General features: G+C 39.5%; 1 protein-coding gene across 1 annotated transcript in view; it reads right to left on the reverse strand.

Annotated features, from left to right (window-relative positions):
• The window catches only part of LDAH (lipid droplet associated hydrolase), a 106,038-nt gene that overhangs the window by 74,968 nt on the left and 6,182 nt on the right, over nucleotides 1-24,888 (reverse strand). The window contains exon 3 of the mRNA XM_063125218.1: nucleotides 20,603-20,737. Coding sequence (XP_062981288.1) covers nucleotides 20,603-20,737 — 135 coding nt within the window. The remainder of the gene's footprint in view (nucleotides 1-20,602; nucleotides 20,738-24,888) is intronic.

Here is a 24,888-nt window from a genome sequence, read left to right on the forward strand (position 1 = left end):
TCAGTAACTGTAGTGCTAAATCCAGATGAGGAGGAAAAGATACCTCATCTGAAGAAAAGGGTTGACACAATCCCTTTGTGGTTTGTGGTGTCAATCATACCAATCTAATGTACCAGACACTCAGAAAACCTGCTGTCTGGAAATTCCATTAGGTTACTGGAATGTGAAAGGGAGTCCAAGACAGAGTAATTCTTAAGTGCAAACACAACAAGGCTAGAGTAATTGAAATGATGTTTGGTTGCTTGCTGAAAAAAAGTAAGAAAACAAGCGAATGGGGTTTTTTGTGTGATACCTTGCCTTGTGCACCTGCATAGTGACAACATCCTATCTAAAATAGTATCTGAAACACCACCTGCTTCCACACGAGCCTGCCTAGAGTAGTTTAAGATGGCCTATTTCATGTCCCACCACCAAGTGATGGCAGATTGGTGGAATATGACACAGAATGATTTCTGTGGAAACCTCTCATTTGTGAAACTCTAGGGGCATCAAACTAGCTCCAGCACTGTTCACCTTTTGGGGGGGGGAATGAAGGTTTTTTTGGGGGGGTTGCTCAGCTTTTAAAGACTATTAGAAAGAGATGCTGTCTCACTCTAATGTATGGGCTGATATTTTAAAATTGTGGTTAAATTAGTATAAAATGTTGTATTGTACATTGCCCTGAGGGTCTACTGGCTGAAAAGCAATATTGAAATGTTTTAAAATAAAAATAAAATCAAGAAAACAGCACCTATTATTAACAACTATGCAATCAAAAGGCAAGTGTGGCCAACTCTATCTGGACAATTGCATTACCTGTTCCATCTATCACTTGTGCTTAAAAGTTTACCTCCTTATAGTATTTTTTCCCCCTGACAAATCCTGAAGTGAAGGAGCTCTCCATTTTGATTTCTACAGAATTGTGGGTGGGTGGTGGGGAACCATTGGTAGAACTTTACTTGCTTTCATTTTTGAAAGTCATAAGCCAACATTTTCATCATGCAAGGCACCAAGTATCACAGGACTCCCAGAAACAAGAGAAGTGCAGTTTGCATGTTATTTAATGGTCACATTATGAAGTAGTCATAAAAGATAGAGTTTAGGCACACACTGATGTTGGAAATACCAATTTGTTGTTTATACTTGCATGCACACATTTAGCGGGTGCACACTGGGAGGGGGACATGTATACTTTAACCTTAAAAGATCACCTTTTTTTAAACCTAATTCTCAGTTTAGTTATTGAATGCTAGTGGGGATTGAGGATAAGGAGAAATCAGCATGGTCAATAAATGTTCTTAAACCCTTACGGATATCAGGGGAAAAGGTCTAAAAGCACTGTGTTTTAGATTAACACTTTAGGCCTCCGAATAGTCCTCTTACTCCCGGGAAATGTTCCTGTGACTTTCAATATATACACACTTTACACTGTTTACTGGAGTAATTACTTTTTTTGTAAAGGTATCCTCCACAAATAAATGGACATTTGCTGCTCAGCACTCTGAAATAGTGTGCCATGGGAATGGTCTTTACTGATGAACGCAATAATCCATTTATTGATCTCTCTTCCTGACAAGCAATCTCTATTTTTTGATATTGATTAAAATGCAGTATTAATAGCTACTTTGTATAGATTGATTCAAAATCAATTGTACTGCTTTGAATCTATAGAGTGTCTTTTCCTATGTTCTCAAAGCACGTCATACAAACTACCTCAGCGTTCAACAGAGGAACACAGTAAGGTAGGCCAGTGTTATCACTTCTGTCTTAAAAATAGGAATTGGGGAGACTGAGAGATAACCATGAACTAACGGAGCAGATAAGCCAGTGAGTTGGGATTTGAACTGTGACTTCTTGTTTCTATATTACATACTAGGTCTGGCAATTTAAATATCAGCCCTGTGCAAATAGAATAAAATAAATAAATAAAGGCTACAATGGATGCAATATTATCTTGCAGCCTAATGATGTCCCCTCTGTATTGTGTTTTCAAATAACACTAGTCAATTTATTCCTCTACTTCATTGCCTCCCTAGATGGCGCTCCTTTGGGGAGATTTATGCACATCTAACATTACTTTACCCCCACCACACCTTTGGGATATTTGCAAATATTTCACATTATATTTTCACCTTCAGGGAGATTTATGCAAATGTAACTTTAAAAAAAAACTTTCAGGGAAATTTGTCCTATTTCACAGTAACTACTGTGCTTTAGTGAATTTGTGCAAATGCCTCGAAAGTTTTTTTAAAAATTTGCACAAATTTCCCCTAAGATGAAAAAGGGTATAAAATACACTCCATTCTGCTAATGAGCATGTTTGCTCATAGGGGGGAGAATCAATTATAAAATTTATTAAGTGTTACTTGCTTGGCTATAATACATGTTATAATTAACAAATAGCTCAACACAGGTGAGCATAGATACAATCATGGATTGTACCTATAGCTGAAGAAATCCAAAGCAGATTCAACAATTCATAGGGCTTTGTTTCCAGACCCCTGATCATCCTGGTTGCCCTCCTCTGAACACACTCCAGCTTGTCTGCGTCCTTCTTGAATTGTGGAGCCCAGAACTGGACACAATACTCTAGATGAGGCCTAACCAGGGCTGAATAGAGAGGAACCAGTACATCACATGATTTGGAAGCTATACTTCTATTACTTTTTTGTGAACCGCCCAGAGAGCTTCGGCTATTTGGCAGTATAAAAATGTAATGAATAAATAAATAAATAAAATATTAATGCAGCCCAAAATAGCATTTGCCTTTCTTGCAGCCATATCGCACTGTTGGCTCATATTCAGCTTGCGATCTACAACAATTCCAAGATCCTTCTCATTTGTAGTTTCTCATTTATACTGTTAGTTTTACCCTACCCAATGCCTGTTTTCCCTACCCTGTGCCTGTTTGCATTCTCTTCCCCTCCTTATTGCTTTACTATGATTTTATTAGAATGTAAGCCTATGCGGCAGGGTCTTGCTATTTACTGTTTTACTCTGTACAGCACCATGTACATTGATGGTGCTATATAAATAAATAATAATAATAATAATAACACACCTCTTCCCCACATTCCTGTCACTAATTTCCTACCAGAATATATATCACACCCTGTTCTCACTTAGCCATTTGTGATGTGCTGGTCTCCTCTCAAAAGCTGGTGCTTTGTCTTGCATTCTCTTCAAAAGGCTCAAAGCTACCATTTTAATATATCACTGATATATAGAGCCCAGACTAATTGTAATTGTGGGGCAAAGAAATGAAATGAAGGATGTCCTGCTCATTAAAGTATGGGAGGGGAGGGGGAAGAACATGATGTGGACAAATTCCTATCTCAGAAACAGCCTTCCTGAGTAATTGTGCGAAGGTAATAAATCTGTTTGCCCCAGTCCACTGTTTTAATATGGTATTAATTGTGCTTCCTTTATGTCATCTGCTTAGAAAACAGACAAGTACAGGAACAGCCTATTATATATTAAGTGCCTGGCCCAGCAATTTGGGGCCTGGTTGGGTTTGGCTACCTGATAGAAAAGTAATATTAAATAAAGCATGTTCAAAATGCCAGGGTTTGGTCACTTCTCCATCTTATTAGCTAAATTTGACAAGAATAATTTTCATTTGGTATCTCATTGCAAGGGTACCTTGCCAGAAGAGTTATTTGAACCAGCTGGACGAAAAAGAATTAAGAAAATAAATTATCTCCTTGCTTTTGCTCCTGAATCTGACTTCGGAATTCAAGGTTCAGTAGGAATTTGGTGTATTTATTATCCTATCTAATACCTTTAGGAATTATCCTCTTTCTTTCATAGTTGAGCTAATATAAGCACCCCCCTGTTTTAACCAAGAAATTTGTATTCGGATATCCAAAGCTATAGTAATTAACCCAAAGCATGCAATGTATTATTCCTGGAGTGATATCCCCATCTAGATATATATACATAGTGCAATCATTCCATTCCTGTCCCTAAGAAATATTCTGGTTAGAATAAAACACTGATTTTCAAGCTTTATTTTTTGTTATTTATTATTTATTTTTTCAAGCTTTATACTTGAAAAATGCTAGGGTTCTCAGTAGGCCACTTAAACCTTTTCTGTCCTATAAAGGTCCAGAGATCATTCCTGACATTGACAATTAGTACAGAAGGCACAAAAGTGGAAACAGATAGGAAAATCATATACATAGTGGCAGCAAACCATATTTGTAAGAACTGATAGGAAAGAAGAGGTGTTGGGGAAGAGAGGGAGGAGTGTAGAAGTGGAAACTTTCAAAGCACGCTGATTGTCCTTACTTTTTGAGTTAATAAAAAATATAAATATTTATAATGCCCCTCAAACACTAAGTGCTGTACAATAATTAAGTTAAATAGGACCACATGGCATGCCAAGCACAGGGCTGTTCCCACCTTGTAAATATAATGGGGGGCATACCTCTAGACTGCAGCTTTCATTTTTAGGAATATTTCTATAATCAGGAAGATTTATAGCCACTTTTTTCTTTTAACTATGTGCACAACGAACATATCATGGTGAGTGGCATATATACAAACAACAACAAGAGAGATAAGCATGGTTCTTGTACGCTACAGGAGCATTGCAAGTATACACAATACACAAGTGTGGGCTGGCACTTTAAAAATTGAAATGCATTCGCAAAAACTCCAAGTTGTCCTTTTTATCTTCATGTACTACATTTAATACCCATTCAACTGAATCAGCAGTTACCACAGAATCTGAACTCTAAGATATAGTATAAAGTCTTATATACTCCCATGGAAGGGACAGCAGTGAATTTGTCAGCTATAAAGACACATACAAAGGTGGCTCTAGGACTATATTTGTAATGCTAATCTATTATTATTATTATTATTATTATTATTATTATTATTATTGGTACTGCATAGTGCTTGTGTATGTTTTGTTTAAACCATGGCAAGTACAACAGAAGCACACTGAAATAACACCACAGCTCATTTCAGTGAACTGTGACATGCCTTCTGAAACTGGGATACAAAACACATAAATACTCTTTTACCATAGGGTTCAAATTTCCTTCTCCTCCCACTACTTAGCATGCCATCTGCGTCCAGTTACAAGTGATGCTATCAGCTGGAGAACATACCTATATCATGGAGAAAAGGGTTGAAATTTATACCATGAAAAATATCTAGGCCTGAAACTGTGAGAAATGCATTCAGTGAAGACCTTCGACATTACAACAGGGAGGGAGACAAAAAGCTATATCAATCCAGACACTTTCTTGGGAAAATCCAGTGGGAGTGGTGGCAACAAAATTATATAAGCTACTGGCAAAATGTATTGTTACGCATTAATATACTTTGATTGGTACAAGGAATATGGACTTAATCAGGCTAACAAAGTTGAGGAAGGGGTTTAAAACAGAAATGGTCTGTTTATTTTTTTATCTACAAAAAGCATGATGTTAAGTGGGAATATAACCTGCTGGTGCTTATAACATAGCATGGCTGACATTCAGAATGCTGGGCTATTAATTTTTTATATAATTTAATCAATAAGGCGTTATCAAGCATGTAGTAGGCCAAAAAAAATGCTTCAACTTGTAGTGTTCTAATATTATTTGCAGTGCTTCTAAAATAAAACGTTTCAAAATATTTTCAAGGAGTGGTCACAGTTATGAAGTAAAGCTGATATCCTTGTACATATGAATAATCCACACCTTGCTGTTAGTTGGCCCTTAATTATCTGGCCATGAGGCATGCTGGGATAGCTGATCTTTCAACATTTACAGAACACTTACAACACTCAAAATTAAATATGCTTTACAATCCGCATGTATCACACTAACTTGACATTTAAACCCTTCGAATTACTTGGTTAGTGCCCTAGAACGAATATACTTGTCTGCTGCACTATTTAAAGTGTGAATGCTGGGGAATTTATATATAAATAAATGTAATGGGCCATTTCCTTAGTTTGGCTGCAATACTGCATAGAGACTTCATTGGGTTTAAACCAGCGTAACTGCACTGAGGTCTGTGCAGAGTCCTCAGCCCATTTTCACTCTTGATGACAAGCCTAAGGCAAACTTTATGTTGTTATGTATAAAGATGATTTACAGGATTTTATCAAGTTGGTTGTAATAAATAAATCTTAACACACACACACACACACACACACACACACACACACGGATCAAAATGGATAAATTAAGGCCTGTAGCAACTTCCAAACTATTTGCTTTCACAGATGGCAGCTTAACACTTAGGACAAAATATTTGCCCCTTTCCTTACAACAGAGATCCAGTAATGAAATCCAACAAGAATAGTAAATAGAATCCCAGGTGGTGTCAATAAATATCTTATTTAGATCAGTACTAATGATTCATTATGACCGTTGCAGCTTTCAAGTGTCCTCTAAGCTTCTGAAGGGACAAACTGAGCAGCAAAGGCTGAAGCATCAAGGCGGGCAATACGACTGTGCTGAGGCAGTTCCTGACACACTTTATGAAAACAACCAGTTCCTCTACACACACATTGATGTGGGATACCTCACTGTTGACGAATATCTTGCAAAATGTTCAGAGTGAATCATTGCTTATAGCAGACAGTTCTATAAACAGGAATCTCACTCTGTATTGAGATACTGAAAATATTTTGTAGTAAAAACATGATTTTTTCATATGTTTGTGGCACAAAAGCAGACATTATTAAAAACACACAATATTTGTTAGTGTACCAAGAATAGCACCATAGCAGCATACAGAGTTCATGAAAACCCAGGGGGCCTTAAGCATGAGGATCAGCATAGTTAAATGTATATGGCTTGATATTACCATACAGTAGTTACGTTAATTTTATTTTATTTATTTTTTCGCATTTATATCCCGCCTGTCTTCCTCCAAGGAGCCCAAGGCGGTGTACATAATCCTCCTCCTCTCCATTTTTATCCTCACAACAACAACCCTGTGAGGTGGGTTGGGCTGAGAGTTAGTGACTGGCCCAAAGTCACTCAGTGGGTTTCCATGGCTGAGTGGGGACTAGAACCCAGATCTCCCAACTCCCAGTCTGACACTTTAGCCACTACACCACACTGAATATATTCAGTGCTTCTAGAAAACTCTGGCCACTATATTTTATTTATTTATTTAGAATATTTATATACCGCTCCTCATTGAAAAAATTTCGGAGCGGTGTACAAGGTAAAATGAAAATAAAAACAGAATAAAACAGTTAAAACAAAATTTAAAAAGAAGCAAAAAACAACAACACAGAAATCCAAGGCTGCATGTTAAAGAAAGGCTTCTTGGAATAAAGATGTTTTCAGGAGGCGCCGAAAGGAGTACAAGGTTGGAGCCTGTCTGACCTCCAGAGGCAGGGAATTCCACAGGAGGGGCGCCACCACGCTGAAGGCTCTTCCCCTGGTGGATTCCAATCGGAGGATGGATCTAGGTCAGCGGTTCTCAACCTGTGGGTCGGGACCCCTTTGGGGGTCAAATGACCCTTTCACAGGGGTCGCCTAAGACCATCGGAAAACACATATTTCCGATGGTCTTAGGAAACTGTATTGACTGAACTATGTCATGTATCATCTTTTGTATTATTAAAGCTATTGTTATGTATTATTTTCATTAGCAAACCATCCCATGACAATGGATCGTGTAGAGAAGAACGAAAATAATTTTATGGTTGGGGGTCACCACAACATGAGGAACTGTATTAAAGGGTCGCGGCATTAGGAAGGTTGAGAACCACTGATCTAGGTGGAACCACCAGGAGCAGGCCCTCGGATAACCTCAGTGACCGGGCAGGTTGGTAAGGGAGAAGGCGCTCTCTCAGGTATCCTGGTCCCAAGTTGTTTAGGGCTTTGTACACAAGTACAAGAACCTTAAACCTGGCCCGGTAGCGAATAGGCAGCCAGTGCAGTTCCCTCAGCAGAGGAGTTACATGCTGGAAAGGGGCAGCTCCAGACAACAGCCGAGCTGCAGCATTCTGCATTAGCTCCAGCTTCCGGAGCAGCTTCAAGGGCAGCCCCACATAGAGCGCATTGCAGTAATCCAATCTTGAGGTTACCAATGCCTGTACCACAGTGGTCAAGCTATCCCTGTCCAGGAGAGGCCGTAGTTGGCGAACCAACCGAAGATGGTAAAAGGCACTCCGAGCCGTGGCGGCTACTTGAGCCTCCAACGACAGAAATGGGTCTAAGAGTACCCCCAAACTACGAACCTGTTCTTTCAGAGGCAGAGCAATCCCATCCAGAACAGGCAATGAGCCTGTCTCCCGGACTTGGGAACCACTCACCCACAGGGCTTCCATCTTGCCAGGATTTAGTCTCAGTTTATTGGCCCTCATCCAGCCCATTACTGAGTCTAGGCACTGGTCCAGGACTTGCACAGCCTCACCTGATTCAGTTGTCACAGGGAGATAGAGCTGCGTGTCATCAGCGTATTGATGGCATTTAGCTCCAAATCCCCTAATGACCGCTCCCAACGGCTTCATATAGATGTTAAATAACATTGGGGACAAGATGGTGCCCTGCGGCACTCCATAGCTCAATTGCCAGGAGGCCGAGGACTGGTCACCCAATACTACTCTCTGAAAACGACCCCGTAGGTAGGACCGGAACCACTGTAAAACAGTGCCTCTGATGCCCATCCCACAGAGATGTAAACACAGTGCTAGACTAGATGGACCCTTGGTCTGATCCAGCATGGCTCTTATGTTCTTAAAACCCTTCTTTCACCATTGTTCTTGGGGACAAACCAGAGGTGATGGCAAACATGTGGTGGCAGCAGCTGTCAATTTATCTATGTTCTGACAACATGACTTTCCAGGTTTCTCTGCCCCCTGCTGACTACAGCCAATGTAGGGGAAGGAAAACACCTCAAGACACACATATGTTCACTGCTAGAGTTATGGTGAAGGAGAAACTAGATATGCAGCTGATTTCTGAGTATGGCACTTTTAGTACTAGCTGCAGATCTAGTTTGGTTCTCGGTCTCCTATTCTTTCTGTTCCTATTAATTCTCCTGTTGTGGGGGCGCTGCTTGGGGGCTTCCTATGTGATTGGCCACTGTGGGGAACAGAACGATGAACTAGACAGGCCTTTAGTCTGCTCTAGCACCGTTCTTATATTTCCTTATAGCACAATCTGTAATTATGTACGTATTCTGTTTATCATGCTCCTTCCTCAGCAGCCTGCTGGGTGGGCAGGAAGGAAAGGGAGTGTCAGAAAGAGAGAAAAAGGGCATCCCTACCCACTTTGGGCTCTGGCCCTGTCTACCATTGCCATGAAGTCAGAGACCAATAACCACCAACAGAATGTAGCCCTTAACAGGGAAAACTTTCCCCCTCTTCTCTGCTTGACAAACCCTGCACAAAATAACTTACAGGTACAATGGAGTAACATTTATGGTAACGACAGAGCCTGACAGTAAAAACAACTGCTTCTTAATAGCTCCTCCGTTTTTATAAGGAAAATAGCGATGAGATGTTCTGTGAAACTGGGCCGTGGTGGTGGTGGTGAGGAATCATGGTGAAAGTTATAGATCAGGATAACCAAGGAAATGTGCACGACCTGACTAAAGTCAACGGGGCATGAAATTGAAGAACTGAGTTGAGTTCAGGATCGCTAGCTGTTCTATTTCTGAACACCACAGAAAAGCTGAAGTGGAAAATAATGGGCTTGGACAGCCTTCCGCAACATGGTGCCCTCCAGATATTTCGTACTACAACTCCCACCTTTCCTGACCATAGACCATGCTGGTTAGGGCAAATGGGAGCTAAAGTCCAAAACATCTGGAGGCCACCAGTTTGCATTAAGTCTGGCATAGGGAGTTACAGGACTATTAGCTCAACTTTAAGGAACCAAAACTGATGTGAAGGTGGCCACACATTGGCAATATAAGTGCTCTACAGTTGCCCTATCCTGTATAATGCACACTTGCCGCACCAGTCAACCTATCTAAATGGGAAGACACATAGGTTTTGTTTTATATGTAATAGATCTTGCTTGCTTATTTGAGTGAGGGTTTGAGTTTCCAAATTTGTTGGAAACATTTTTTTTCCTGCAGGTTAAATATTGCTAGCAATATTATAAGGTAACTTGGAGTTAGATCTCTGCCAATTTCACTCCTGCACAAAAATAAGTAGGAAAACCACTTTATGCAATATTTGCAAACTTGGAAGGTTGAGATGTGAATAGGCATAACACATTTTATTAAAGCCATTTGTAGGATAAAGAATTTGAAACAAATAACATCTGATGATGACTGAAGGAATTTGTGGTGCCCTTGTTGGGACTACTTTTATGAGCTGCATGTTTGCATTCTAAAAGACCAAAGCAAGACAGTACATTTGGTCACTGTAGTCGATAGGCGTTGGCACGATGGGACCAAGAGGGCTTTTGGCCAAGAAAGCCTTACACAGGTTTGTAGCCTCTCAAAGGTAACTTTCAGCTATCTACCAATAACTCTTCCTATTTCTCTACTCACTGCCCCCAATGTATTGCTGTAAATAAAATGAATGCTGCACTCCATTTAAGTTGCTTTGTTATTTCAATGGAACCTGCACAATCCTCTCAAGTCTTGTCTATGGAATTCTATTTTAGCACCTCATGTTCTGATACCTTCAAATCTACTATCTGAGTTAGACAGCCTCTCGCTTGCAGTGCTTTTCTGCAAAAAATACCACTTTTTGATCAATGCATTTATTTTACATCATTTGTGCTTAGGAAGTGGCTGGGCTGATATTCAAACACGGAGTGCATAGCCCAGCAACCAACCGTTTGGTTTGAAAACTACTGAATTCTATTATATAGCCAATAGAAATTCCTACACCGGTTCTTAATGTTCAAGAGAAATGACACTTGCTTAGCCAGTTCAAAACAGGAAGAAAAAGACTGAACTATATCAACATTGAGCAATCACCTCTGTGTGGCAACTGTAACATTCCTCCAATACCACTTAAGAAAAAGCACCTTATTACTTTTGTTATTTTTCATACACATTTTTAGGCAGTACTGTCAACCCTAAGGCTATAGTAGTGAATATATTCATATACCCTTTCTTCAATTCATAGCAAGATTACGTTTTCTGTCATTTGGAAACCAGAGTCAACATTTTACATCACTAGTCACATACTGCAGTGACAACTGTAGAGGAGCTTCACTAACTCCAATTAAAATTATTATCTGGGTGTAGTAGACTTGGGAGGGAAACTGAAAATACTATTTCAGATTATTGTACATGTTCACAAATATAGATATAGGACATTTAGTCAAACTAAAGCATATGTTGCTCCAGCAACACACACATTTTACAATTTATATCTAAGAGTGGAAATAAATAATAGTTTGGGTTATATGGTAGCATCAAATAAATTTATCTGATCATTCCCACTTCTGACACTGTGATTTTTTTTTTATGGTGACTTCATTGGTTATTAACAGCTAGACCTCTGGTACGGCTGCCATAAAGAATTAAGCTGTTTGGGCACACAGCACCTGACCTTCCAACTACTTTGAGTAACTATTCATAAGTAAGACATATGAGGAAGGCAGCTACTACAAAGTTCTAAGAAGGGCACATTAAATCAGGTATATATGATGGAAGGGAGCCACATTATTTACAAAATGACTGTGCTTGTGCAGTAGGAATTGGAAGGAATAGACTCTCCAACTCACCCCCAAATCTTCATTTAGTTTTATACAAAATAACTTTAGTATCAGCACCTCAATAACAAAACAATGTCCTTCCATTCACCTCAATTCTGAGTTATACCAAAGGTTTTTAATGTGATGACTATTGAGATCTCTTTGAGATTACTATATTGATGTTTTTATAATTAAAGATGCTGATAAAAGTTAGAGGTAAATGAATGCTAATTTAAAAGAACAATTAAAACGAAGATCAGTGCCCTGTGTTTTTAGTAGGCAAAGACTAGCTTACTGACACCCATTCTTGATTAGTAGTGTCTGTTTTGATAGCCAGGGCTCTGAGCTGCAATGCATTTTTAAAAGCCTCTGATAGGAAGTACTAACCTGCAGTTTAAATAAACTTTCACCAAGCTATTTCTCTAAGCTTAACAGCAAGAGAGTAGATTACTTCACCGCCACACCACCCAAACAAAATGTGACTCAAGAAAATTAATGAGAATTCTTCTAAACATTGGAGACATGTTAAAAGAAGCCTTAAAATCTTGCAAAAATAAATGCACTGTAGGCAAGCTTTGACTTCATATTTTAAGTTAGTGACAGAGAACACCATGCCTTGATCATAACCAAATCCAAGAGAATATGACAACTTTGCTCACCCCGCTTTCTTTTCAAGTCTTCCTTTTCATATCTAAGTCCACCAATAGTGAGTGGCCTCTCAATGTTTTAGGCCTGACTCACACGTCACAATAATCTAGAAATTCTTTCAAGTCCGGGATATTGTGAATGTGGCAGTGTGCCAGTGCGTATTTTGTGATCACTTCTGCTGCAAGTGGAAGAGGTTAAACAGCCCAGGGAGGGAAGAGCCAGAGTCCCCTGGTTCACACGTCATAGCAAACAACTCAGGGACAGAGCATCTCTGGATTGTTTAGCCTCGCTCGCTCGTAGTGAGAACAATGCAGCAATGTGCATTAGCACACTGTCACGTTCACAATAATCCAGAATTTTTAAAAAACTTATTTTGGGTTATTGTGACTTGTTAATTTTATAAAGGAGTGACCTGAACAAAAATCATAACGCACTACTTGTAATGGACAAAACTACAGGATATAAGTAAGTAGCCGGTGTTTACGAGATTATAAAAGAAGCTGTTCATAAGTAGCATCTGCACACTGAGTCAACCAAACAAACCCTTAGGAAAACTTAATGAGTCAAAGTGTCAATATTAGGCAGCGCAAAGGAAAAAGCAACATTTAAAGATTCTCTAATGTTTAGTCAGCATGTATAGATTGTTGTTTTTTAAGCAGGATGACAGAATGCTGGTAAGTTCCTGTCTTCCTTGCCATCTTAAATACTTTAATATGAGCCTGGAAGTGTGTACATAGAACTCTACAGCTGTATATATAGATGTAAAAATACAGCTGTAATCTATACATAGTTCTGTAACTACCATTCTATGTGCAATAACTTATTCATGGCATGTCAAATGAGCATATCTGTTCGAGGACAGGAACTAGTTGAAAAGTCATGGGTAGATTTTTCATGGGTAGATTTTTTTTTTATCAATCAAGTCTAGGTAACAATTATATAAAAAAATATACTAAGTTGTTCCAAAGGGAAGCATTAAAGAGGTGATTAAGAAAAGGTGCTAGTAGACTTTAATCAGAAACATAAAAATAGAACAACACCTTGCCACTGAGTTTCCAGCAAATTACTATCCCAATTCCTTTGGAGAGAGGCTGAACAGGTGGTTGCTCTACATCTCTTATACATTAAAAAAGGATAAGGGAAGACATGACAAGAGGTGTACAAAATTGTGGAGAGTGTGGATAGGGAGGCATTTTTCTCTCTCTCTCAAAATACTGGAACCCAGGGTCATCCCATGAAGCTGATTGGTGGGAGATTCCGGACAAATAAAAGGAAATACTCCACACAGTGCATAGTTAAATTATGGAATTCGCTACCACAAGATGTGGTGATGGCCACCAATTTGGATTGCTTTAAAAGAGGGTTGGATAAATTCCTGGACAAGGTCACCAGTGGCTACCAGCCCTGATGGTTATGTGCTACCTCCAGTATCTGAGGCAGAAAGCCTGTGTGCATTAGTTTCTGGGGAAGATGGGTGGGAGGGTGCTGTTGCACCATGTCCTGGTTGACAGCTGGTTGGCCACAGTGTGAACAGAGTGCTGGACTAAATGGATCCTCGGTCTGATCCAGCAGGGCTCTTATGTCCTGGACACTTGTGGATTTTCAGTCCACGAAACACTAAGTACAATCTCTGGCAGTGAAATTGCATTTTGTGGTTTGATTGCTCTCGCTATTGAAGAGTCACAGATTTTTCTGAAGTCGTTGTTACTGGTGATCATGTTCTTATATTGTCAATGGAAAGATTTTTCAGCTGTTTATGAGACCTCTTCCAAGTGGTCTCAATAGGGAGGTCACCAACTATGGCAATAAGAGGCTGCTTATCAGCTTTCTTGGGGCCTTCTCTGTGATCAGAGATATTTGAACAAGTTTCTAGAGACCAATATAAGACAGCTTGGAGGGATTGGAACATAATGGATACATATGATTTGTGGGAAGCCAACGATTGCCTAAGAGTTACTGAAACAGTGTCAATAGGAAAGCCTCCACTGAAAACAAATCTCCAGCAGATAACCTAGCCCCAGATGTGATGACGCAACAAGCTCAAAGCCGAAAGGACGGCTAGCAGCCGACGGTGCTGGTGGTGAACAACGAATCCGATGTTCTAAAGATCAACACACCATAGGAACCTGGAATGTAAGATCTATGAGCCAGGGCAAATTGGATGTGGTTATTGGTGAGAAGTCAAGATTAAATATAGGTATATTGGGTGTCAGTGAACTGAAATGGACTGGAATGGGCCACTTCACATCAGATCACCACCAGATCTACTACTGTGGACAAGAGGATCACAGAAGAAATGGAGTAGCCTTCATAATTAATAATAAAGTGGCTAAAGCAGTGCTTGGATACAATCCAAAAAATGATAGAATGATCTCAATTTGAATTCAGGGTAAGTCATTTAACATCACAGTGATCCAAATATATGCCCCAACCACAGATGCTGAAGAAGCAGAAGTAAATCAGTTCTATGAGGATCTGCAGCACCTACTGGATAATACACCAAAAAGAGATGTTATTTTCATTACAGGAGACTGGAATGCTAAGGTGGGTAGTCAAATGACATCTGGAATTACAGGTAAGCATGGTCTAGGAGAACAAAATGAAGCGGGACATAGGCTGATAGAATTTTGCCAGGACAACTCACTGTGCTTAACAAACACTCTCTTCCAACAACCTAAAAGACGGCTTTATACATGGACTTCACCAGATGGCCGACACCGAAATCAGATTGACTACATCCTTTGCAGCCAAAGGTGGCGGACATCTACACAGATGGTAAAAACAAGAACTGGAGCTGACTGTAGTTCAGATCACAAACTTCTTATTGCACTATTTAGAATCAAACTAAAGAGAATAGGGAAGACCCACAGATCAGTTAGATATGAGCTCACTAATATTCCTAATGAATATGCAGTGGAAGTGAAGAATAGATTTAAGGGACTAGATTTAGTAGATAGGGTCCCGGAAGAACTATGGACCGAAGTTCGCAACATTGTCCAAGAGGTGGCAACAAAAAACATCCCAAAGAAAAAGAAAACCAAGAAGGCAAGATGGCTGTCTGCTGAGACACTAGAAGTAGCCCAAGAAAGAAGGAACGCAAAAGGCAACAGTGATAGGGGAAGATATGCCCAATTAAATGCAACATTCCAGAGGTTAGCCAGAAGAGATAAGGAATTATTTTTAAACAAGCAATGCGCGAAAGTGGGAGAAGACAATAGAATAGGAAGGACAAGAGACCTCTTCCAGAAAATTAGAAACATCGGAGGTAAATTCAAGGCAAAAATGGGTATGATCAAAAACAAAGATGGCAAGGACCTAATAGAAACAGAAGAGATCAAGAAAATGTGGCAAGAATATACGGAAGATCTGTTTAGGAAGGATAATAATATCGAAGATAGCTCAGACGGTGCGGTCAGTGAGTTAGAGCCAGACATCCTGAAGAGTGAGGTTGAATGGGCCTTAAGAAGAACTGCTAATAACAAGGCAGCAGGAGACGACGGTATCCCAGCTGAACTGTTTAAAATATTGCAAGATGATGCTGTCAAGGTGATGCATGCCATATGCCAGCAAATTTGGAAAACACAAGAATGGCTATCAGACTGGAAAAAATCAACTTATATCCCCATACCAAAAAAGGGAAACACTAAAGAATGTTCAAACTATCGGACAGTGGCACTTATTTCACATGCCAGTAAGGTAATGCTCAAGATCCTGCAAGGTAGACTCCAGCAATTCATGGAGCGAGAATTGCCAGATGTACAAGCTGGGTTTAGAAAAGGCAGAGGAACTAGAGACCAAATTGCCAATATCCGCTGGATAATGGAGAAAGCCAGGGAGTTCCAGAAAAACATCTATTTCTGTTTTATTGACTATTCTAAAGCCTTTGACTGTGTGGATCATAACAAACTGTGGCAAGTTCTTGGTGGTATGGGGATACCAAGTCATCTTGTCTGCTTCCTGAGGAATCTGTATAACGAACAAGAAGCAACGGTAAGAACAGACCACGGAACAACGGACTGGTTTAAGATTGGGAAAGGAGTACGGCAGGGTTGCATACTCTCACCTTACCTATTCAACTTATATGCAGAACACATCATGCAACGTGCTGGGCTTGACGAATCCAAGGCTGGAGTTAAAATCGCAGGAAGAAACATTAACAATCTCAGATATGCAGATGACACCACTTTGATGGCTGAAAGTGAGGAGGAGCTGAGGAGCCTTATGACGAAGGTGAAAGAAGAAAGTGCAAAAGCGGGGTTGCAGTTAAACCTCAAAAAAACCAAGATTATGGCAACCATCTTGAGTGATAACTGGCAAATAGAGGGAGAAGACGTGGAGGCAGTGACAGACTTTGTATTTCTGGGTGCAAAGATTACTGCAGACGCTGACTGCAGCCAGGAAATCAGAAGACGTTTACTTCTTGGGAGGAGAGCAATGACAAATCTTGATAAAATAGTTAAGAGCAGAGGCACCACACTGACAACAAAGGTCCGCATAGTTAAAGCAATGGTATTCCCCGTAGTAACCTATGGCTGCGAGAGCTGGACCACAAGGAAAGCTGAGCGAAGGAAGATAGATGCTTTTGAACTGTGGTGTTGGAGGAAAATTCTGAGAGTGCCTTGGACTGCAAGAAGATCAAACCAGTCCATACCCAAGGAAATAAAGCCAGACTGCTCACTTGAGGGAATGGTATTAAAGGCAAAACTGAAGTAGTTTGGCCACATAATGAGTAGACAGGATACCCTGGAGAAGAGGCTGATGCTAGGGAAAGTGGAAGGCAAAAGGAAGAGGGGCCGACCAAGGGCAAGATGGATGGATGATATTCTGGAAGTGACAGACTTGACCTTGGGGGAACTGGGGGTGGCAACGGCCGACAGAAAGCTCTGGCGTGGGCTGGTCCATGAAGTCACGAAGAGTCAGAAGCGACTGAACGAATAAACAAAGGTTCTACCATGGGACATAAGGAATTCATTGATCGGAGAAAAGTTGTCTGAAATCATTCTTATGGTATTTGCCTTGTCAAGGGAGAAAAGGGACAAAATGCTTTAGAATGTTAGAGACTGATGGCAAAATCCTACACATGCTACACAGATATTATGCCCATTTCAATGACGCTTATTCCTAGGTAAGTGGGCATAGCAAGTGACCCAATCTTTGTGAACCAGTGGGCACAGTTGGAATTTTGTGGCACTCTCACAAAATGGCTGCCATATTGGTGTGGCTAGTCACACCCATTTCACAGAAGGCAAACTAGTGAAGCTAAAAAAAAGTACCTTGCCCAAGAAAGTAAGTATAAGGCAGAAGTGAAAATTATAAAGCTTGAACTTGCAAACACAGACAAGACACATGCGCGTGTGCACACACACACACAACACCCCCCCAGGTAAAATAGTGCATGCACATGCACACACAATAAATTCAGCCAACACATACATGCATACATACAAACCTAGGCAAAACATACATACCAAAACAAAACAAATGAAACAAGCCCCATCCCCTCCTGAAAAAAGCAGAACATGAAAACACACACACACACACAGTGCACAGACAAGATGAGTCCTGAGTAGGGGAGGCTGGCTATGAGATTTGGTCCTGATCCTACAAACCCTGAAGGTATTATAGGTGTCATCCCCTTTTTGGTGCACCTGAGATTTTTGCTCCTTTCAAGGCACACAGGGTTTTGTCAATGGGTGAAACTCTGTCATGGCTCAGGCAGGAGGACTGCAGCAGGACAGGGGGCGGGAAGTTGTCTCTCATGACGCACAGCACAATGGCTTAATAAACTACTTACAGTAGCTTATTCGCCCACTCATGTGGTGTGGGATCATGGATTATTTAAAAAATAATCTACTGAGAGTTTAAGCCACCGTAGCTTAAAGTGATGTCCAAACGCGGCCTATGAAAGTAGAAGTAGAGATACAATGGCTGTATTAAAATTTCTCTTGGAAGCGATTTGATGAATAGGCTCCTCTCCACTTCTGAGATCAACGATCACCGTATGAATCCAGATTAGACAAACTCAGTTATAAGATGTAGCGTTACTTTTCAGAACTTGTGTGTCTACGAGCAGGGTACATCTTTGCATGTTTCCTAAGTAAGTTAAAAACCATGGAGAGGATTTTAGAATACTCTAGCTTCCTACGTACAGTCTGAAATTTTTCAACTCTATCTGTATGTGCATATCAGCTGCAGCTGAAGATCATGACATTTGTACTTATAAACATTTCACACACATCAGGAAACCCTGGGATTTTTTTCAGCCTTCCACTCAAGTTGTGCTTCGTGCCAGTAATTTGGAGCTTTCTCTGCTGTAGGAAATTTTACATGGTGTGCTGGTTTGTTACTACTCTCTGCCTGTGGCATACTGATGCTTGGATTATGCAAGTTCCATTTCATTTATTAAATTAACATGTGGAGGACCCTGCCTTGGGGGTTGGACTAAATTTTCTATTTCATTCCAGCCAAAAGCATTCTACTATATTGTAGGTCAGTGCCAAATGCAAGATAATTGAGCCCACAGCAAGGAAACTCTGTAAACAACCACAGGAAAATGAGTTTGCATGGTTAAAGATATATCACTTTTGAAAAACCTAAAATGTAGCTATAAACACAAACACAAGGATATGGGAGGGAACAGAATTCTCTTATAAGCTATCACACATGCAATTTGTGGATTCTCACGCTCTCTTGCTTTCACTTTCCATACTTCTGTACATTCTCCAAGACATAAATGTGTGTATCACCAAAGCATTTTCCCTGGCTGGTATACCTCCCTCCCCCATTATTAAAATACTTTTGTACTGCCCCTCATTTTATACCTGGGCAGTATACAAAACATAATAAAGACTCCAAACACAATATGCAACACACACAGTGATCCCATTTGCATGTCACAATTCAAAAGCATTCTGGTTTATTGCAAATGATCCGGCAGGCTGCTGCAAGCTGTTCAGTCATTCCCTGTTTTACTCCTCCTGCAAGTGGGAATTATTTATTTATTTATTACATTTCTATACCGCCCAATAGCTGGAGCTCTCTGGGCGGTTCACAAAAATTAAAAACATTCCATGTATAAAACAACAGTATAAAACCATAGTATAAAATACAATATAAAATGACTAAATAAATTATGGACCTTCCATCTGTGGCTTGTTAATCATAACACGATTCCCCAGACAAGCCAGAGTTCCTAGTTTGCACGTCACAATTAACAAACCACAGATGGAAGGTCTGCGGTTTGTTTAGCCGCTCCCGCTTGCATTGTGAGCTTGCATTGTCAGGCAGTATGCACTAGCATGCTGGCTCATTCACAAAAAGCCAGAATTCTCTAGCATTCTGACTTATTGTGATGTGCGAACACAGCCAATAAAGCATCAACTGCAACAAATAAAAGGCAGGGAATGCTTAAAGTAGGCAGCTCACATCGACCAGCATAAAATAGATTAAAATGACTGGGCAAACAACTAGGTTTTGACCTCACGCTTAAAAATGTCAGCACCAGTCACACCTCCATGAAGAGAGAATTCCACAACACAGGTTAGAGAGGAGATTAAAAAGGCAGTCCAAATTCTGTTGGGGGTAGGACCAGAAGAGCGGATACTTTTCAGGTGTCTTACCATTTTATGTGCAACTGCTGCAATATGAGTAGCTAAATACTTACACCTATCAAGATAAAGAATAACGGAGATCTGTGCAACCACTCTCTTAAAGCCAAGAGCAACTATTTTATTTATTATTGCATTTATATCCTGCCTTTTTCCTCCAAGGAACCCAAGGTGGCCTATACAATCCTCCTCCTCTTCATTTTATCCTTACAAAAACAACCTTGTGAGGTAGGTTGGGCTGAGAGTCTGTGACTAGCCCTAAGTCATCCAGTGGGTTTCCATGGCCAAGTGGGGACTAGAACCCACATCTCCCGACTCCCAGTTCAACACTTTAGCCACTACACCACACTGTTGCTACCCAATCAACACTTTGCACCATGCTTTATGCTTAAACTTCATGTCTCAGAGATGTCTAAGGTGGGCCAATTCCATAATGATATTTTAATGTTGTTTAGAAGAGATGTGTGCTCCTTTCAACAAACAGTACCCAATGGTCTTAGGATGTATATTTTAAGTTTTATATTCACTGTTATTTAAAGAAAATGGTATTCTTACGCATGCAAATGGAAACAGCAATAATATCTATAGAACTCAGCAAATTGTCAAATAGTACAGTTAAAGAAATATGGGCACCAACACTTCTGCTAATGCGAAGTATACATGAATGCCAACTGATTTTAAAGGAGAAAATACCAATATTGCAAAATGGCAGTATATTAGCAAGTTAGTTCATAGTACCTTCCACCATTGCCATGCCATTAGGGAGTTTACATTGTCCAGCTTGACTAACAACCCAAACTGGATACTTCTGATTCAGGCCAGAATACAAACATTGAATAAATGTTTGATAGTAGCCAGCCAATCCTGGATTACCTAAAAAACAAAAAGAAAATGTGTGTTAAAACTGCAGCCCATAAACAGAAACTCAATAGTTGCAAGATAGAAAAAATAAGAAACATTGCTGACTTGCGTTATTTTTCACTAAACTAACCAAATGTCCATTATACTTGAATTCAACTACTTTAAAACGTATGTTGTTACTCACAGAGGTTAAGGGTACCCCACCCCCAAGCAGGCTACTTTGTCCAAAATATAATTTCTGGGCCTAACAGGCAACTTTCCCCTTACCAAAAGACCACACAATAACAAAGACATTTTTACAGAGAAATATTCCTTTTGGAAGTGCCTCCATTAAGCATTGAGCAGGGGGCTGGACTCAATGGCCTTGTAGGCCCCTTCCAACTCTGCTATTCTATAAGTTTATATGGTATAGAAAGTTACGATATGCTGGGTGATTTAGAGTAAATAAGCTAATTTCACCATTATATATATTTTTAAAAAATCACATACATTTTTCTACTCCTTATTATGGGAACCAAACTGTTAGAGGTAGTTATTCTACTAATGTGCAATAAACCCTTTAGACTTCAGGCAATACTGAAAAAATATATTTTTAGCAGCATGGAAGATCAAAGCATCTATTTGGAAATATAATATATCTGGGCACTAAGAGATGCACTTGTACTTCAGCTCTATTTATTTATTTATTGCATTTTTATAGCGCAGCAAAGTTAAAATTAAATTTATAGAATGTTAAAATGCTGAGAGAATAAAAAGAATATTTGAACAATAACACTGTTAAGGTGCATCACTGCCCAGAAACTAGTTTATTGCAAACAAATGTATCTTCCCAATATTATTTTAATATCTCATCTAAAGCTTTTATGTTTTTTCAGTCTTACTCCTTTGAAAGTACCAGAGATACATTCATGTATTTATATTGCCAAATCTTTCACACATTTTCACCCATCACCATTAATTCCACTGGATGGTATATAGAAATACTCTCACTTCCATCATCACCTGAACAGTGAAAATAAAAAGTGTTTATATAACCCTTTGTCATGCTATGTGTTCAATGCTCTGCACAGCTTACAACACCTATGACTACCGTATTTCTTCGATTGTAAGACGCCATCGATTGTAAGACGCACACTAATTTCAGTACCACCAACTGAAAAAAAAAACCCTAAGGCACACCAGCGATTCTAAGACGCACCCCATTTTTAGAGATGTTTATATGGGGGGAAAAGTGCATCTTAGAATCGAAGAAATAGGGTAATGGTTTAGCGTGGGGTGGAGTGAGACAAACGAAGACTTCTATCTCCTGATAAACGGAGTCACTACCTGATATTTACTTCAGTCAGGAAACAGATAAGATCCCAGAAAAAACAGATCCAGGGAAGGGGAGATGAGGATACCATGTGCTAAGGCAAAGCACTAGACACATATGTCACTCATTAGAACTTCTACTGACACTAAGAAATGCCTCAAAGAGAAAGAAACAAGAGCCAGTGCCATGAATTAAATGTTTTAATTAATTAAAATATCAATTATGAATGTATGAAAGGAAGCCAAGAAATATTTTTAATTAATTAAATAAATGAATGAAATGGCAACCCCAAAATGCCCTCAATACATTGCTTATTGAATTACCTGTCTGTTAGTTTAGGTTGGATAAATGTTTCCTAATGTTTCTGCCAAATATCTACAGCCACAATACATTAACAAATCTAATGCAGCACCTGGGAAGATGATACATGACCAAAACAAATCCCAACACTTCACCCTATGGTAGCTAGGACAATTATATGGAGCCTTATTCAGAAAACTATAGTTTTGGGTGGCAAAGATTTGAACAGCCTTCCCTTCTCAGGATGCTGGGAATTCCAATTTGAGTAAAAACTGGTGTTTCCTTGCTTGTGGAAAGCTAATCTGCCTTTGGCACCAAATCAACCACCAAAGCAGCAACTTCCAACTCTCTTATGTTAATGCATGGAAGCAAGCCCACGCAGATGTCAGAAGAATTTAAATGGAGCATGTACAGAATACAGCAGTTTTGTCACACATGGAGAAATTGGGGGATGTTGACAGACTTATTAGAAACAACTGATGATCAGGGCTTAAACGAAAACATGACGTGCATATTTTGGAGGACTATGCGCATGATTTTTTCCACTACACAACAAAACTACATGTAGAGGACATTGCGTAAAATGTCACATGCAAAGAACATACTTCTGTTTTGCTTAGTTTACCCAACAATTTTTACAGGATAAAATGGGATACTCCCCTGCCACCATGTACTCTTGGAAAGAAGGACAAGTTATAAGTATTGAAAAAAGGGGAACATATTTGTTTGTTAATGTACAATTGTATAGGTTTTTTACATTGGATTTATTTGCCCTGGGATCCCTTGTAGATGAAGAATGGCTTACAAATTTTGGAAATAAAATACTTAATATATGTTTAGATTGTTTCGTTCCAACAGCTATCATTAGAACAACTGTATAGGTCTGTCCCTTTGGAGATCACTCTCTTCCAACCTCCTTTAAACAGGAGTCAGTACCAAATTAAGCCATAGCCAAGACAAACTGCTCAACTACCCATTTGCAATCTTGAGCTACCTCTATTTCTCCTTAAATAGAGAATGACACGAGAATCATAGCGGGAACACTTAGGCCAAGTCTAATATATGTAATTTAAAAACTCCTTGTTCCAATTTATGACAATACTGATAACACCAGAAGTAGCTGAAATGATGTTAGCCCTTGGACTGGGTATCACAAGCACTTGAGACAACTTTTGTTTGTTAATGGGATACATTTACTTTTAAAAGTAAATTAGTTCAAAATGCACAAGCATCAGGGCAGTTTTCAATATGAAAATGTATTACTACTCATGAGGGACTTCTTAGCTAATAAACTCCAACAATCACTGCCCACCCTAGACAACACCACTTCCCTCTCACAGCCCTGGCTGGCTTATACTTGCTTACAGACAGCTGTCCAACCTGAAATGGCTACTCACCAGTAACAACAGACCATTTAACAGAGATACAAACACAGAAACAAGACCCTGTGGCAGATCCAGATGCCAACTCTGTTCCCATATCTACTCTTGCAATACTATTGCATGTCCTAATAATGTCATCCACAAAATCAGCACAGTCATGAACCTCCTCATTTACCAATGTGATTTAGAAAGATTAAGAACATTAAGAACATTAAGAACATTATTAAAACACATCTAGCCACCAAACTATGCCACTATGTACTCACCCACAATTATTTGAGCTTTGGAGATAACATTATTATTATTATTATTATTATTATTATTATTATTATTATTATTATTTATTTATATAGCACCATCAGTGTACATGGTGCTGTACAGAGTAAAACAGTAAATAGCAAGACCCTGCCGCATAGGCTTACAATCTAATAAAATCATAGTAAAACAATAAGGAGGGGAAGAGAATGCAAACAGGTACAGGGTAGGGTAAGCAGGCACAGGGTAGGGTAAAACTAACAGTAGAAAGTAACAGTAGAAGTCTGCACAACATCAAGTTTTAAAAGCTTTAGGAAAAAGAAAAGTTTTGCAGTACTGCCATGTGAGCTCACATGGGCCCACAGTATGACACCTACACTGAGTTTTGGTGGACCGCCTATTCTAGGCGAAGTCATGGTTGTGCCATATTCTTTCCATTTAGTAATAATGGACATAACAGTGCTCCAGGGGATGTTCATAGCTTGGGCTATATTTTTTTTTTTATTACCCGACCCTTATTGATGCTTCTCCAGAACTTTATTCCAGACTTGTTTTGATAGCTCCTCGGTCTTCATGATGCTGTTTGTTTAGATATGCTGTCCAACAAACTGTGCGGCTGTTCAGAAACAGGTATATTTTATGAGATCATGTAACACATGAACTGCACAGGTGGACTCCATTCAACTAATTATTTGACTTCTGAAGGCAGTTGGTTGCACCAGAACTTATTTAGGGGTGTTTAAAGCACAGGGGGTGAATACTTACAAAACTGAGAGGTCTTATTTGCATGTTTGTAAATCATTTTGTAAAACATGTAGATTCTTTCCCCAGTTCAACATTATGGACTATTTTGTCTAGATCAGTGAGAAGAGGTCACTCCATCTTAATTCCAGATTGTAACACAATAAAATGTG

This window comes from Elgaria multicarinata, chromosome 4 (assembly GCF_023053635.1).
Source record: "Elgaria multicarinata webbii isolate HBS135686 ecotype San Diego chromosome 4, rElgMul1.1.pri, whole genome shotgun sequence".
Classification (NCBI taxonomy): domain Eukaryota; kingdom Metazoa; phylum Chordata; class Lepidosauria; order Squamata; family Anguidae; genus Elgaria; species Elgaria multicarinata.